The 16,177-nt window shown below is 38.7% G+C and overlaps 1 protein-coding gene across 2 annotated transcripts in view; it reads right to left on the reverse strand.

Annotated features, from left to right (window-relative positions):
• The window catches only part of LOC107737557 (sterile alpha motif domain-containing protein 11-like), a 61,054-nt gene that overhangs the window by 33,543 nt on the left and 11,334 nt on the right, over positions 1-16,177 (reverse strand). For both annotated transcript variants that reach the window (XM_016549073.1, XM_016549072.1), the window contains exon 3: positions 10,229-10,401. In XM_016549073.1, the coding sequence (XP_016404559.1) occupies positions 10,229-10,401 (173 nt within the window). The remainder of the gene's footprint in view (positions 1-10,228; positions 10,402-16,177) is intronic.

Raw genomic sequence — 16,177 nt, forward strand, 5'->3', positions numbered from 1 at the left:
ACCCTTGTAAGTCCTGCTTGGGCCATGTTGTCTCTATAGAGACTGATAGAAGAAGTGTGTCATGGAAGTATTTGAATGCAATCTGATTACAGCTCTGATCGCATTATAACGCATAATAATTTCAAATTCCCGATTAGCATTTAGCAAATATCAGATGCATATCTCGCAGCGCCTGGCGGTCTATGGGGCGCACTAATGTCAAGAGAGTTCTGAGGGACATTTTACGGGCTGTCACAGGACAGTCTCACGATCTGCTGTGTTTCTGTGGTGGGCCCGTGGCCCTGCTGTTTGTGGCAGTCGAAATGCTAGTTTTACAGTCCATAGATTACAGGCTGGGCTTCAGTAATGTCAGCCTGCCACGCTTTCAGTTCAGCTACAAACAACACAGCACGTACAGGAATTTATTCTCCATGACCGAACTGGGCTGCAAATTCATTTGCCATTCCGAGAATCCAGAAGTCTGACAGAAATGCCATTGGTCGAGTGTACGACACAAGATCAGATGCATGATACTTATAAATATTACAGCATTCAGTGAGCAAAAAAATGCTGGACAAATTAGGATATTATCTTAAATGTAACTTAAGTTAATATTGTAATAGGTTAAATGATCATGAGCAATGTTAAATGCAAATTATTAGAAATTATGAAAAAAGTAATACATAAATTATATATAAAATTATATTTTATATGTTCAATTTAAAAATACTACTTTTATTTAAAAAGAATGAAAAATAATAAATTTAGATATAAATATTATAAATATATATAAACAAAAGCCATTGTCACTAATATAGACAATGAATACACACAATGCAGCGAAAGCACAATCATTCACTACATTTACAAGAATAAAAATCTATGATCAGAAAACACATATTTCATTGAGGCTGGAAAACTCCCAGATAAATACAAAGATAAATGAGACTGAAATAAATCTATAAAAGAAACATTAATTCCCTGCAAAATATACAAAGTGATTTGACAGAATATGCTACATTTATACAAGTTGCACCATACAAAAAACACAAACAACCTAAACAGCTCAAGCTCTAGTATAAAACTCTTTTTAAACAGCATTTAGATTTAAATGTTATTCAGAATTTGACGTTTGTCTATTCTAATTTGGCAACAGCACTATAAAATATTAAAAACTTGCATGAAACTATGCTACTCCGCGCAGCGCAAAGGTCCATTTAACCTTTATCTAGGAAACAACTCTGCCGTTCTCTATAGGTCATCCAAGTTCCCCCATCCATCCCCTTAACAGGGCATCAGTCCAAACAACAGCTCCATCTTCCAGCTCCCGCTCTGGCAGCTAAGGAAGGCTATTATCCTCGGACGGAGGCTCTGCAGTGAGCTCACTAAGCAAGGACATTGTTAGCAGGTTAATTAACACACTTTTTCTGGGCTGTCCCGGTGAGGGCCGCTAATGAGGCCTCCCACGACTGGCGGCCAAGGTCATAATCTGCGTCAGGGCTGGAGCTAAGACCCGGCCGCCTGAGTCAGCGAACCCACACAGGGGAGCACAGGGCGGACCTGACAACTCTGCTTAGGACATGAGCTGCAGCTTATCGCGCAGTGAAGACGATCAGCATAATCTCCATCTAAACTGGTCAATACCTCTTACACCTCCCCGTCAACTGCACAGACACTTTGCCCCAGATATGACCCACTGAAAGAGGACATGCACTGGGCATGACCAAAAAAAACCAAAAAACAACATGCAACAAATTGGGACCTGATGACTCTACAGTGACTAGTTAAAAAAGGCTTAAAAATAGCAATATTTAATGCCATAAATAAAATTGTAAAAAATAATTTTATACTAGAAAAAGTTGTATATTGTAATAATCTATAGTACATTTGACACTAACTATATATATATATATATAACATCTTTGCATTTTTTTAATGAATGTTCTGACCTATTAGCAGCTATCATATTAAAAATGTGCAAGAAAAATATTATTAGGGCTGGTCGGTTTAATATACAGTCTAACCAAAGGAATGTGTCAACCAAAAACATGTTTTACTGTTTATTCTGCAGTATGCCTGTGACACAATTTAAAGTATGTTTTGATATAACAGCTACATTATGTAGTTTATGGTTGGCTCTTTTAATCATATTTTAAATAATAAATGTTCTAAAGAATTTCATTCACTACATTTTCAAAACCAGGCATTACTATTCTACATGTTTATTTTTATGAATTTCTAGCTAATGTAATAATTTTTAAAATAAAATATAAAAATAAATAGCATAATAGCATATTTGGAAGGTGCCAAAAAATGAATCAGAGACATTCAATGCAGCTTCAGAGTCAGTGCTTTACAACGGAATGAAAATCTGTGACACCGCAACGAACAGCAAATCATCTTTCCGATGCCAGAAAGATATGGGTTTTTGCATCAACTGTGTTGTTGCTGGTAGCAGACACATTTCCTCACCACAGCACTCACATGCAGAGCTGAAAGCACTTCCATCTGTTCTTGACGTACGTCTGATATAGGAGCACTAGGCCTAGGGTTTGTGGTTGAATGCGGAGAAAACCAGCTGCACACCTGCACAGAGCTCTGCTTGACTCTGATTCAAATGCTGCTAAAGGGATCTAGTCCTGCTATAGGTAGCTATGTAAGGGATTTAAAGGAATAGTTCACCCCAAAAATGAAAATTATTCACCTATAATCTTCCCCTCCAGTGAACTCTGCTCAAGAACTGCCACAATTGAATCACTGATTCAATAAGTTGAACTCAAGAACTGGATCAGTGAATGAATCATTCAAATGGGTTTTGTGAACCGAACAAATTAACTGAACAGATGCAACTCCAAAGAATGATTTGTTCGCTAATCGGGTATACAGACTACAGATGTTTATTAAATAGCAAGTCATATGGACTACTTTTATGAAAGTTTTATATCGCTTTTGCATTCCTTTTTCCAAGCTTGAAAACTCTAGTCCCCATTCATTCTTACTGAAATTGAAAATTAATAATAGTCATACAGGTTTGGAACATGATGGTGAGTAAATAATGACAATTTTTGAGTGAACGGTTCCTTTAAGAAAATGCTTACTTGTTTTGTGCGTATTTGCACATATGGCTGGGTTTTCAAATATGACATCTAAATGAGAAGCATCCGCTAAATGGCAGGTATTTATGAACTGACTTGCGTTTAAGGCAGCTCAGAAGACAATTGGACAGACGTGGTGTTCCTCATGGCATCGGGAACGTCAGGGAGTGCAAGTGCCCCTGCAGTGACACGGGAGACGAGAGCTGGCGCCAGATATAGAGGTCACACTGAGAGCTGGCAGACTGGGCATCCTAACGCCAGGGCTTACACCATTACTGAACACAGCGCTGATAGTCTCACCCTGACACACACACACAAAGCGGTGCCAAGCAGAAAGTGGGAAGGCATGTGGAGAGGATGCCTCCTTTTTACAGAAAGTGACAGACGTTTTGCACTATGAACTGGCACTGGAAAACAAGACCAAAATTGAGAACAAAATTGGGTACAAAAATGGTACAAAACTGAGAATTTCACCATTACTTTTATTAAACAATCATTCTGAACACAGATCGCATGTCCACTTAAATAATGTCCAGTAAAACCAGTTAAAAAAAATGTAACGCTACAGCAGAAAGAAAAATCTAAACTTTGAGGGGGAAAAAAATCAATATTTCTCTCTGTTTTTTTTTTTCTCTGTTGTTATTCCGCTCACATTCAGACCGAGCAGCCAGGCCTCAGCTAGCGAGGAGAGCAATAAATAAATATCGAAATAGATACATAAATAAATGAGAGCGCAGTGCGTTCTCTTGAGCTTTCCTGTTGTTCCCGCCTTATAAAAGCTGATGGGAGGTCGATAAGCATGCGGGAACCCAGAAAAGTAGAAGTGAAACAAAATAATATTTCGCCACATTGAACGTTGCGGTGTTGGATAATTAGAAAAAGCAAACAGCGGAAAAAGCCTGAGAGCTGTGATATGTGGTGTAACGTCTGTTTATAGACAGCTGCTCTCTGTAGATGTGACATTAATGACATTGATTAACTCATGTGGTTGAAGCAAAACCAATCAAAGGAGATGCTAACAGGAAAACAACACCTGATTAAAACATCTTCACTGTTTTACCTATTTACGTTGGCTTGACAGGCGTGTTCAATGCGATACATTTACTTTCTTAGTAATTGCTTATACCAGAGTTATTTATTTACAGCACAATGCAGACTGCTTTTACATTGAACAAGTGGTCTACAGTTACATTCAAAGCAATTGTATTGTTTTAATATCCGATCCAATCACCTGGATGACTGAAAATCTTCGCAGAAATAACAAAGCTTCAAACAAAAGCTACAGACCGGTTCACACCAAGTCTGATAAAAATACACAAAATGAAAGTACACACCAAAACTATTTAAAGTCTGAGGGAAATTACAGATAATTTTATGATTACATTAATTATTGAAAAACAAACAAGTAAATAAAAATATAGCATCGCCATGGTAAAACGTTTTGAAATATGTGTTAAAATACGCATTCAAAAAGAATATTTCAAAAAAGACGCATTTATTTAAGAACGTTTTTTTGGATTTGGCCTTAATTCCAGCCCTATGAATTTAGAAAGTGTGAGTATACATTAGCAAAACTGTTACATAGCGTACATAGCGGGATGCATTTGTCTACTTTTTAAAAACAGGGCTGTAAACGACACAAGTTCTCCTGAAAATAGTAAACTGTAGAAGGGTAAGCCTACAGACGTTCCTTGGGAAGAGCCCTGGACATTTTAAAAGTTCCAGAACTGGAACCCAACCACTAATTACTGCCTTAAGAGACGGTTCTTTCCAGGAATCCTACAGCATCACATCCCCTTCCCAGCAGTGTGTCGTGCAACACTCCAGAACTGCACAGGGACATGTTTTAACAAAACAAAAACGAATGAATGGCGCACATGGTCACATGATTTAAAGTTAACTTTTGAGTACCCATCATTTCCTCCGGTGGACCACACAAATGATTGAATATGGACAATTCTATTAAACCTGTGTGACCGTACCAAAACCAGTCGAACAAAAGAACCCCTTACGTAAAAAAAAGTTGGGGTATCCTTAACCTAAACCATTTCATCCAAGAGGCATTTCATCATCAGCAGAATGTCTTTGAAAGTGCAAAAATCCTTTAAAGGAAAATTAAAACATCTATTAATCTATGGCTCTATTATTTGTCTGTTGTTTTTCAGAATAAAATTTCCAAAAATACCCAGTGTCAAAGCACTCAATGATATTATAATAATAAAAAAAAAGTTTTAAGTGTCAGATGAAAATGCCCTTGACTGTACATACCAGCATTTTAAGAGCCTGGCCAGTCACAGTGCGCTAAAGACGCTGGTTTGGGTTGGCTTCAGTCCTGAGGTTTGGACCAGCTGATTTCCACTTCTGGCTAGCTGAGTGCTTACATTCAGGTCCAGACAGCCACCAGGGAAAAGCACGGCACGCCTTGCTGGACAAACGCTTCTAATGCTAAACACAGACAGGTCAGGCCCTTCTCTGAAGAGGCCGCAGAAACCCGGGGGAAGACAGACAGTATTTCTATCCAGACAGGTGCAACAGGTGTTGTCTGATTTATTTCCTTTCCCTGTCCCTCGTGCTCAAGGGGAGGGTCCACCATTCTGGAATCAACCTGCCTCCTCCTCCCCTACTTCATCTAATCCACTTATGTTTCTGCACTTAGTTTTTTTCCATAGGTTGTAAATAAGAAAAATCATCAAAAATCGCGAGAGTATCCTAAGTAAATCAACAGTTAAATGCCAGGTAGTTTTACACAAGACGAAATTGGATTTATCATTACATTAGCATTAATATAAAAGGTAATATGGGATGGGCCATCTTTTTTGGAGGCTTTTCTTAGCAGGTTGTCCTCTGAGTAAGTATACTATCTTATATAATCCATGATGGTTACTCAGTAATGACCCAGACAAGCAGTCAGCACTTCTCAAAGCCCTGGTGTTGACACACCTGACTGTGCACAGGTAGGCTTCAGGAAATGATTGGCATGACCTTGAAGACTAATACTATGACAAACATCTCATACTTGCACATTTTATTGCTAAAGCAGAACGCGAAAGTGAACGTTTTCAGATAGGAGGCCAGTCGACGACATGCCATTGTCTTTATCAGTCAATTATATTTACATTTCAAAGATTATAAAACCAAACTTGTTATTCTGTTATTCAGTATGGTATTTAGACTCATTCTAGTGCATCGTGACCCGAAGACCCTAAACCTCCACATATGAAATCACTAAGAAAAAAGGAATATAAAAGACCAAGCCAAGCGCTACGCATCAGCCTAAGCGCAGCTTGTTTTCTTGAAAAGAAAGGTCTGTATGCCTGCTGGATACAGGAGGACTGAGGACTAATCACCTATAAACCTGCTGGCCATTAACATTAATCTGGTTAAAAGATATAGGAAGTCTTCTTTAAGGTGTCAAAGTGTACCGGCTTTTCTCACGGCAGTGGCTGGAAATCCTCTGAAAACTAAACGCGCACGATTGGGCAAACGTATATTCGTCTGGCCGTATCTAAAACTACACTAATTTTGTTTTTAAATATCTTTGGGCAGAACGTTAAAGTACATTGGGGTCCAAAAGTTTGAGTCCGCATAGAAAATTTATTTAAACCTGGAAATAAAGGAAATTTTAGGAGAGACATTATAACAAAAAATTAATAATAAATATATCAGATTCTTCCCTATTTAAGTAAATTTGTGACACTAAACATCTTTGTACAAATGGTCAGAAATTCTTGCTCCCATTGAAGCACAAGAAGCTCTTTGGATCATGCTGGAAAATGTAATCATCAATGTTCTATGTTTAATGTTTAATGTTCTACTGACATTAAAACAAAAGAAAAAAACGTAAAAGTACCGAGACATTCTGAACTTCATTTAAATGCAACTTTTTGTTCAAAATGTTAAGCAGATAACATAATTAGCATTAAATTAGAAAAATGTTAAACAGAAGCGGTCTCATGCTTTTGGGACACCTCTGTATACAGTACATATTAGCAGATACATTTGGACTGAAGAAACGCTATGCACACTCTACCACAACACTAATATAAACTGCAATGATGAGGCGTAAATACGATCAAACGCAAAAAAGAATTCCCCATACTTCACCATCCATTGACTAAATCCAATTTGTTAAGACCCCTCCACAACTCACTTACCGAGTCCAGCTCAATGGAAATTGAATTTCATAGATTGAACATCCCATTATCTCTTTCGGTCAGATCCTCATCTGAGTAAAGTATGGGTGAGGTGAGCGGCCCCGGAGCAGAGAAGAGACGCGGCTCCTCGCAGTCCGCCGCCTTTAACAGGGTAAAAGCCCTAGATATTAGTCATAAGTGTTCTTTAAATTCATTAGCATCTTCATGCGCGGGCGTCTGAAGTGTTGGGGGGAGATCACTGTAATAAGTTTAGCTTGGCGGTTCTGGTTCCTGTGCCGTCCTTGGTGTCACAGGGTAAGTGGCTGCCAGCGGCTCGGGGGTTGAGAAAGAAGCCAAGAAAGTCTTGCAGATGAGGGCTTAGGTTTGTACCTGGGCATTCAGAGCTGATCCGCTCCAAGGTAAGAACTCGGAGTCCTTCTTTATTCCACAACATAATCATATTCAAGTTGTGCTTGTGAACACATCTGGTGTTTTCAATGCACAGCACAGCAAAAGTGCCCCTGAGTGACCCTCACATCACTGTTTTGGCCAATGATGTCTTTTATGAGTATGACAGCTAGCTAGCATCCTGTGTGGCTAAACAAAATGGACTGATCCAGCTATGACCTGCCTATGCTGGATGAGGGCACGACCTCAGATGTATGTATAGGCTGCCTTGAGAATGATATCCCAACAGTGCTGTGTAATGACCCAAATTTACCGCTTAACACCAGTGGGCATAAACCCAAGCCTCTTATACTCAAATGACTCAACCATTGGAATTCATTTGCCATTTACTGCAGGGAGAAAAAGTCTATAACTGCACAGCTACAACTATTATGGCACATCTTCACGGGAAAAGAGGTGTTAAACAGAAAGGCAACTAAATAAGTCAAATTATCGCTATACGCAATGGTGGTTGCTCTAAGAAAACCTGACAGGAGCTAGGGCTAACCGAGACATTTTTAGCAAGAGCCAAGTGGCTAATGAGAAAAGAGAATATTGTCTTCTCTTACTCCTCTCATTAGAAGCACTGAAGCTTCCTGGAGATTTAACTGTCCACAACAGCGCATGAAGACACCGCCAACACAAACTCTCACTGCAAACACCGCTGAAACTACTGCTGACACTTCAATTAAAAAAACGTGAGTGAAAAATCACCTAAAGACCCTCGGAAGACAGAAAGCCTGCAGTCTCAAAGCAACAGCTAGCTTTGAAAGGCATGCTCTAGTGATTAAAGAATACTTAATAATAGATCAGAACCTCAAGGCCAGGCTTTTCAACAAGTTTTTTAGTAGAAGCGGAGATGGTCTGACAAAAATGTGGTTCCCCAGACTCACCTGCCAGGGCTGACATCTGCTGGCTAGTTATCACCTGTAATGCATTTAGGCAGAGCGAAAAGGCTGGCAGAAAAAACGTTCGCTTCAGCCACTGCACTTAGCTCACTGCTGCACCGACCACAGGCTCATAAGCTTCTTCAGGCTTGTGTGCCAGAGAGGAGGGAGGCCAAACACAGCTCATGAAGATTTAATGAACGCTGAATTCCTTCATTTCCCTCGCACTGATTGGAAACGGAGATGTGGAACTTGTAGTAGCATGGGTTTTATTTTTTTCATGGAAAGCAAATATTAAGACTGTTTCAAATAATGGGAAACTTAATTACGCTGCCTCATTTAGGCCAAATTTTAAGGCAGCACTGCATATATACTTCACAGAGACCGCAATCCCAGAATGCATTGTGTTGACTTTAATCAAAAAATACCAAAAAGTATCAATAAAAATGCTTAATGTAATTAAAAAGTGATACTTTACCCAATATTTGTGTTTAGAGTGAATTGAGAAACTGCCTAAGTAGTTCACTAGGTTTTGAAAAAGGTATTTTCTATGCTTTTTTAAAATGAATGTAACTTATGAATATTAAACCATTATAGTTAGACAGTTATAGCATAAATGGCATGGACACTTAAACTTAAATGGCAATTTAAAGCACAAAAACAAGTACTTTTATATCACATGATACTCAACAATCACTACAACATTTTTATATGGTGCTTTCAGGAACTAACCAATAATACTTCTATGGTCTCACAATAGTGCATATCCAAAAACACTGACATGTATGGCTACCTATGGTACCTTTATTAATACCTAGTTAGTGATATAAAAAGTGATGCAAGGAAAAATATACAAATTAACAGGTGTTAAGACCTGTTCACTACTATAACTAAAGATAGGTATATCGATAACTAAATTAGTGTCCATAGGTGCTGTGGTTATATCGTCTGCTGCTTTAAATGCTCAAAGTTTTTCCATTGTGATTCCAATGCCATTGTTTCTCTGTCGTTATTATTTTAGCTGTAATATGGACTTCCCTATTCTCATAGAATTAAAATGATTACTAAAACTTCATAGTTATAGTTATCATCCTTGATTTGAATGGCCCTTTAGCCTATGATGACCAAGTACTTTCTTGCTTTCCACAGTCTTTAACAAGAGCTACACCCAAAATAGAATTGAGCATGCGGTTAAGGCACATGCTAAAATATTAAAGGTGTTTAATTTAAATTTAACACAGTGGAAATGAATCAGGTAGCCACTCAAGCCGTTCTGAGGTCTACGACATCAAGAAAGTTGCCATGACTGCAATACCTCATCAACAATATCACTTTTCATATGGTACATGAGAAGACCTCATGTTCATTTCTGTGAATGTATCCTGTGGGCTCACAAGCATGGGTATTTTGTTGGCGCATCCGGTGTGTCTGTAGTGTCTGCCAGAAAAGTAAATGAGCGTATTTGTGTGTGTTAGAGGGTACGTGTTCGTCAAAATAAGGGGCTATGAGGGTAAAGACCTAAAGGTTGTTTAAAACTCTTTGGTGCTATACTGATGTCTGATATGTCTAACCGCTTTCCGGCAGATCATGGTTGATGTATCAATCCCGGGCACTGGGATTGGCACTTAACTTTTTGCCCACCCACACACTCACACATTTACACAACATGCACTCAACAAATTCTCACCTTTTTCTCATGATAGTGTAATGCAGCTCTTCCTGTTTGATGTCTGCATGATCTCCGCTGGCCCGCTCGCTGCCCTCACTGTCATCACTGCTGAAAACGGAGGCCAGCTCCTTTTTGGGCACCCGTGTTGGTGGCAAGGGGATGGTGCGTTTCTCTGCCAGTCGCCCACGGTTCTGCAGGAGCACAGAGGGGACAGACAGACTGAGACTCTGGGAACAGCCTTCTCTGGTTTTACTGGCTTGAGCGAAATGGCTAACGTTCCCGATCCGTCACACGCTGGTTGAGGTTTCAATTCTCTTTAGGCTGATAAAACACATTTTGAATGGATTACAGTCATATTCATAATGTTTTTTTCGCATTTGCATTCATGTAATTTGATTCATGAAAGGCTAGTTTTCAGTACACACATAGACTTAAAGCAATGTGAATTCATAATTTACCCAAGCAGCCGAACCGGTGTGGATATTCACTGTACTTCAGAATCACAGATTCTAGCCTACGTCTTGGAATATATGACCAAAATAAGAATTTTCACTGTATATTGTCATCTGAACAAGCAAGTAGCAAGTCTGCCACTTTTGTTCTGACCAACTGAGGAAAAAAGCATTACAATAAATTGCGCTACCAATGGTGATTTAATCTAAAGATCGGTTAGCTCATATCACATCAAACCATGCAAATTATTATTATACTTTATTCTCAAATTATTAATGTTAACAACATCAGCATTGCCTATAGTGTGTAACCCAAAAAGCAAATTATGCTCCCTTCGAAACTGGTTTTCTTTAAAATACAAATCTTTGTAATCCTAGGCTATCTGTAATCAGAAGCACATTTAAAACTGGAATATAATTTAATTTCAGTCACAAGTGTTTCATAAACACATAATCCTTTCTGGATTACAATCCGCCATCAAAATTATACATTTAATTATTCTAGCTGCTGTGAGAAAAGGCTATAAACGATCCACGACCTGCAGGATCCTCACATGCGATAGCCTAGTAGCCGGGACAACTTCTTTATGTTTACAGACGTGACGTAATGATGCGGCAGCATGCTCGAATTTACCGCGAAAACCTACCCGTACCACTCAAATTAGAAAACACTATTATAAGCTAACCATCGTGAACCGGGCTAAAGTAAGGTGATAGTTTTGAACACTGGCAGGTACTTGCTCAAATATTGATTTCGGATCATTTTTAACCAAAAAAAGTTACGGACTGCAGCTTTAAGGAATCCAGGATCCATGGCTTCGAAAGTTTGAAAACCCCTGATTTAACAATTTGGGATAAACGACACAATGGTGATAGTTTTGAGGAATCACCCCTTGTGGGCTGTGAACTTGCAGCCATTTGGTTCATAAGCCATGAATCTAATAAGAACACTACACCAGCCTCAAAATTCACATGACAATCTAAAGTTAAAGTTACAGTATTATTTTAAATTCCAGCATTCTAAATTACTATAAATTCCAGCAAATTGTCTCTAGTTTCTCCTGCTGTCTTATGACCTACACAGATCAGTCTCACAGCTCACATACATTTAATGCAGCTGCATCTGAATCATGAATCTCATAAATGATGAATCATGAACCACAGGTCACAAATCATAAGGAAGTAATGACAGAATGTAGGAAATGCACAACATGCTGAACTCTAACAGCAAAACTCAGCCAGAGAGCCGTGCAGAGGGAAAGACCATTGATCCACAAGACCAGTGATGGAGGATGGGTGAGTGAACGAGACGTGATAGTGATTCCTTCTCTTCCTCTTTCCCTCTATCCACATCAGACATCTAAAGACAGCGAAGGATGAACGGGATGAGAGGCCCTCAGGGTTTAGTGTGTGAAGCTGGGCGACCTTTAATGTGACCTGAAGGGGTCAGTGCAGATTTCTGTGCCTCTATCTCTATCCATGAGTGAACAGAGAAGGAGAGAGAGAGGATTTGAAGGGAAAAAGATTTAAAAAGTGAGGAAAAAAAGAGATGAAACAGATTGCAAAAACAGTATGGAATAGATGGGTACACTCACTGTGTCACCTCATAATCATAAAATAAAAAAATGTACACAATTTTTGCCATGTGACCATATATTTACTCAGCATCTGCTGCTTGTGACTGAAAGATCCACATGGGGAAAGTGCTGGAAACTTATGTAAAAGCACATTTATAGGAGTCTAAAAACACATGTAATATGTGCATGTAACTGTTTGTTTGTTTGTTTATAGTGTCTGGCTCAATTATCAATTATTTTATAATTATTTTTCAATTATCAATTATTTTATTTTAAATATTAAAGGGGTCATATGATGCGATTTAAATTTTTCCTTTCTCTTTGAAGTGTTACAAGCTCTTTGTGCATAAAGAAGATCTGTAAAGTTGCAAAGACTAAAGTCTCAAATCCAAAGAGATATTCTTTATAAAAGTTAAGAGTCAACCACGCCCTCCTAAAACGGCTCGTTTTAACACACCCCCACATGTCTACGTCACGATGTGAGAAGATTTGCATAACGCCGCCCAAATATTCACGCAAAGAAAGAAGGTGTAACTTTTATTCTCACTGTAGTATTATTGCTGTTACAAATTGTAGTTACAAATGCAGACATGGTTTTATGTTTACGCGGCGCGCTTTTTAGCAACATCATATCACCCCTTTAAATTAAACACTTCCCAAAATGGTAAATTACTATTATGAAATACTATTATGAGCATGACTACAAAATGATGAAAATTCAACATTCAAATATTATGAATATTAAACCTTTTTCTGGTTTACGAACATTATTTTATGCATAATTTTGTGCAACATTATACTTATTTTTTTAAGATTTACGGTCAAATGTAACTCCCCATTTAAATCAATTTATTTCTTGACATTACCAAGCTTTGACCAATTTGTGATACTGCATCACTTTTTTTTTTTTTTAGAAGTCTTCTTTCAATGGCTATATCGTATAGATGCTTTCTTTCAGTTCATAGCAGAAAATTAAAAAGCGGCACAGTTTACCCCGATCTCCCCTATAGGAGTGTTCAGAGATCCAGAGGACTGGATACAGCTTTGAAAAACTTCAACTGAAAAGTCTGTTTGTGTGAATGGGTGGTGTAAGTATGTGTGTGTGTGAGCATGCTTGCATCTCGGTCTCTGTCAAACTTTGCCGAGCCCTGCAGCTATCCTTCCTCCACACCCAAAGCTCGCACGCGCACATACACATATGCAGAGCATCCCACAGGAGCCGAGGCGTGAGTGGCAGGCCGGGGCAGGAGGTGGAGAGACTAGCCAAGAGGCAAACAGGTGCAGCCCCTCTGGATTCTCTCAAGTGGCATACATTAAAAGGAGGAGGGAAAAAACCCGAAAAAGATGAAAACATCCCTGAGGATGGGCAGGCTGAACACACTTTTTTTTCAGAGCGACTGTCTTTTTGCAAAGGAAACAGTTTTTTGTCTATATATTTCCTTTTTTAACATAGAAAATTTTAGTTTGATTAAAAATTTGTTTAAATTTAGTTTTGAGTATTTAGTTTGAGCACAGCATCAAGTAACAGATATATTTAAACGTACAAGTTATTTATACTGAGATTAATCTTGTATAAAACTCATGTAAAATGATATCAATACAAAACCGTTAACACACAAACAAACACTACATTTTTCATGACATTATGTTCGTGTATTTTGGAGCTGTTAACAGCCACTGGAAGCCACGCATGAAGTGCGCCAGCACTAGTGATGCTTTATCTGATAAAGTTAGCGTTGAAAGACGGCTGTTACCCACATGGCCTCAGCGGAGACAGGCCTGCACACACACACACTTCCCTGCCCCCATTCCTCCTCTCCAACCCCCACCCTTCTCAACGTCCTCCCGGAAAGCCCCCGTCCAGCCCCCTCGCTTTATTCGGCATAACTGACGCAGAACCGGGGGCGGCTGCGCACTATTTCCGGTAACACTTCCGCACAGAGGGAGTCAGGGAGGGTGCTTCAAAACAAAAACAGAAAAAACCTGGGCTTCGATTCCCGCCTACATGTACATACACACACATTCACACCCTCACACACACTCTGTCACCCAGGCATGGAAAAAAATATTGAATATGAATTTCCTCTAAGCAGCATTTCTATGAATAAGCCCGCCCACACTTAATGTCTGCCCTTCAATGAGACGAGATATATATACATTTGTACAAAACACACACACACACATAAATATAAAACCACACATGTAAACTCGAAGTGAGTAATCAGCTTGGTTGGGGTTTCTGTCTTAAGTCCCATAAAACTCATGAGCTGAGACGCTTCGAACTTATGAGAGATGTTCTCACCATCTCCTCTATAGAAAAAACCTCACAAGAGGGAGCAAGAAATCAGCAGAATTACAGCACAGTAAAGCTGCCCTTAGATAAGTAACAAGCCAGGGAAAAAATTATAAAAAGTTATATTGGGCTGTAACAAGCAAGTACTGTATAAAAAAGACACACACTGTGACCTCTGGTTGAAGATGAAGGATATATGTCACTGTTCAAAAGTTAGGGGTCAGTAAGTTTTTTTTTTATACTTTTATTCAGAAATGATATATTAAAATGATCAAAAGAGACAGTTTAGATTACAAAAGATTGCTATGTTAAAAAAGATGCTCTTTTGAACTTTCGTTTCATCAAGAGTGTATAGTGGTTTTCACAAAAAAAATATTAAGGATCATGACTGTTTTCAACATTGATAATAATAATAAATGTTTCTTGAGCAGCAAATCAGCATATTAGAATGATTTCTGAAAACTTGTGTGACACTGAAGTATTGGCTGATAAATCAATGATAAATCAAGCTTTGCCATCACAGGAATGGATTACATTTTGAAATGCATTAAAATAGAAAACAGTTATTTTAAATTGTAATGATATTAAAGTATTTCTGCATTTTACTGTATTTTCGATCAAATAAAGTGACTTTAAAAAAAATCTTACCGATCCTAAACTTTTGAACGGTAGTTTAGCTTCTTGCTAAAGAACTTACTACAGTGAGTGCCATTGATTTTCATTCGTATGCATTTGAATATGGGAGACAGGAAACACAAGTTAATGCGAAGAAATTTTGTGTTCCGCTGCATACAAAAGTTAAAGTTTGGGGAGATCTGGCCTGCAAATTTTTTATGACAAGAAGATGCGTGACCAAAGGAGGATCTACTGTAAACGCCACAGACTGACCTCCTGGCTGAATTCAAGTGTTGTTGGGAACTTTAATAAATGGTATTTATACAATTAGAATGTAATATTACTTTTTTATTATTAAAAACAGAAGCAAAGAGCATGACGTCATATCCTGTTTGCATCCAATTTCACGTTCAAAGTCTAATGTTCTAGAGCCAATTGTAAAGTTACTAAATAATAAAAATAATTTTCATTAAACATTATTTTCTTTTCCAACTTTATGAACACTAGAAAACAGTCCCTTTCCAGTACACTAAGTCTAATAGTTGGTCTCTAAGGTGATGAGCAGTGATATGGTGAACAGGTGTTTCACGTCATAGCTGTTACCATATCGTGCATTTTAAACTAGAACGCTGTAGTGACTAATCAGCAAGCGGGACCGGATCTATCCGGTGTATAATCTGCGGGTATAATGTGTTTCAGTCTACTTTTGAGTTCTGAAGGCGTCCTTACATTTTTTATTGTTGGCTCAGACAGTAAGGATGATATGGTAAAGCCAAGAGACATTTTCTTGGTGCTGTATCTTCTGAAAGGTGTGCTGGCCTTCTGCTAAGATACACACACACACACAAACACACACATTTGCGCACAGCAGTAGCAGCTCATGACATTCCTGCAGCTGTAGCGCGCTCCCCCAGCACTGTCCCCGGGGGACGAATGCCTAATGAGTCACGCGTCTGTCTGCTCTAACCTCTGTGTGTGTGTGTGTGTGTGTGTGTGTGTGTGTGTGTGTGTCTGTGTGTGCGCCGCACAC

Source organism: Sinocyclocheilus rhinocerous, unplaced genomic scaffold, assembly GCF_001515625.1.
Source record: "Sinocyclocheilus rhinocerous isolate Xijiao unplaced genomic scaffold, SAMN03320098_v1.1 scaffold72, whole genome shotgun sequence".
Taxonomy (NCBI): domain Eukaryota; kingdom Metazoa; phylum Chordata; class Actinopteri; order Cypriniformes; family Cyprinidae; genus Sinocyclocheilus; species Sinocyclocheilus rhinocerous.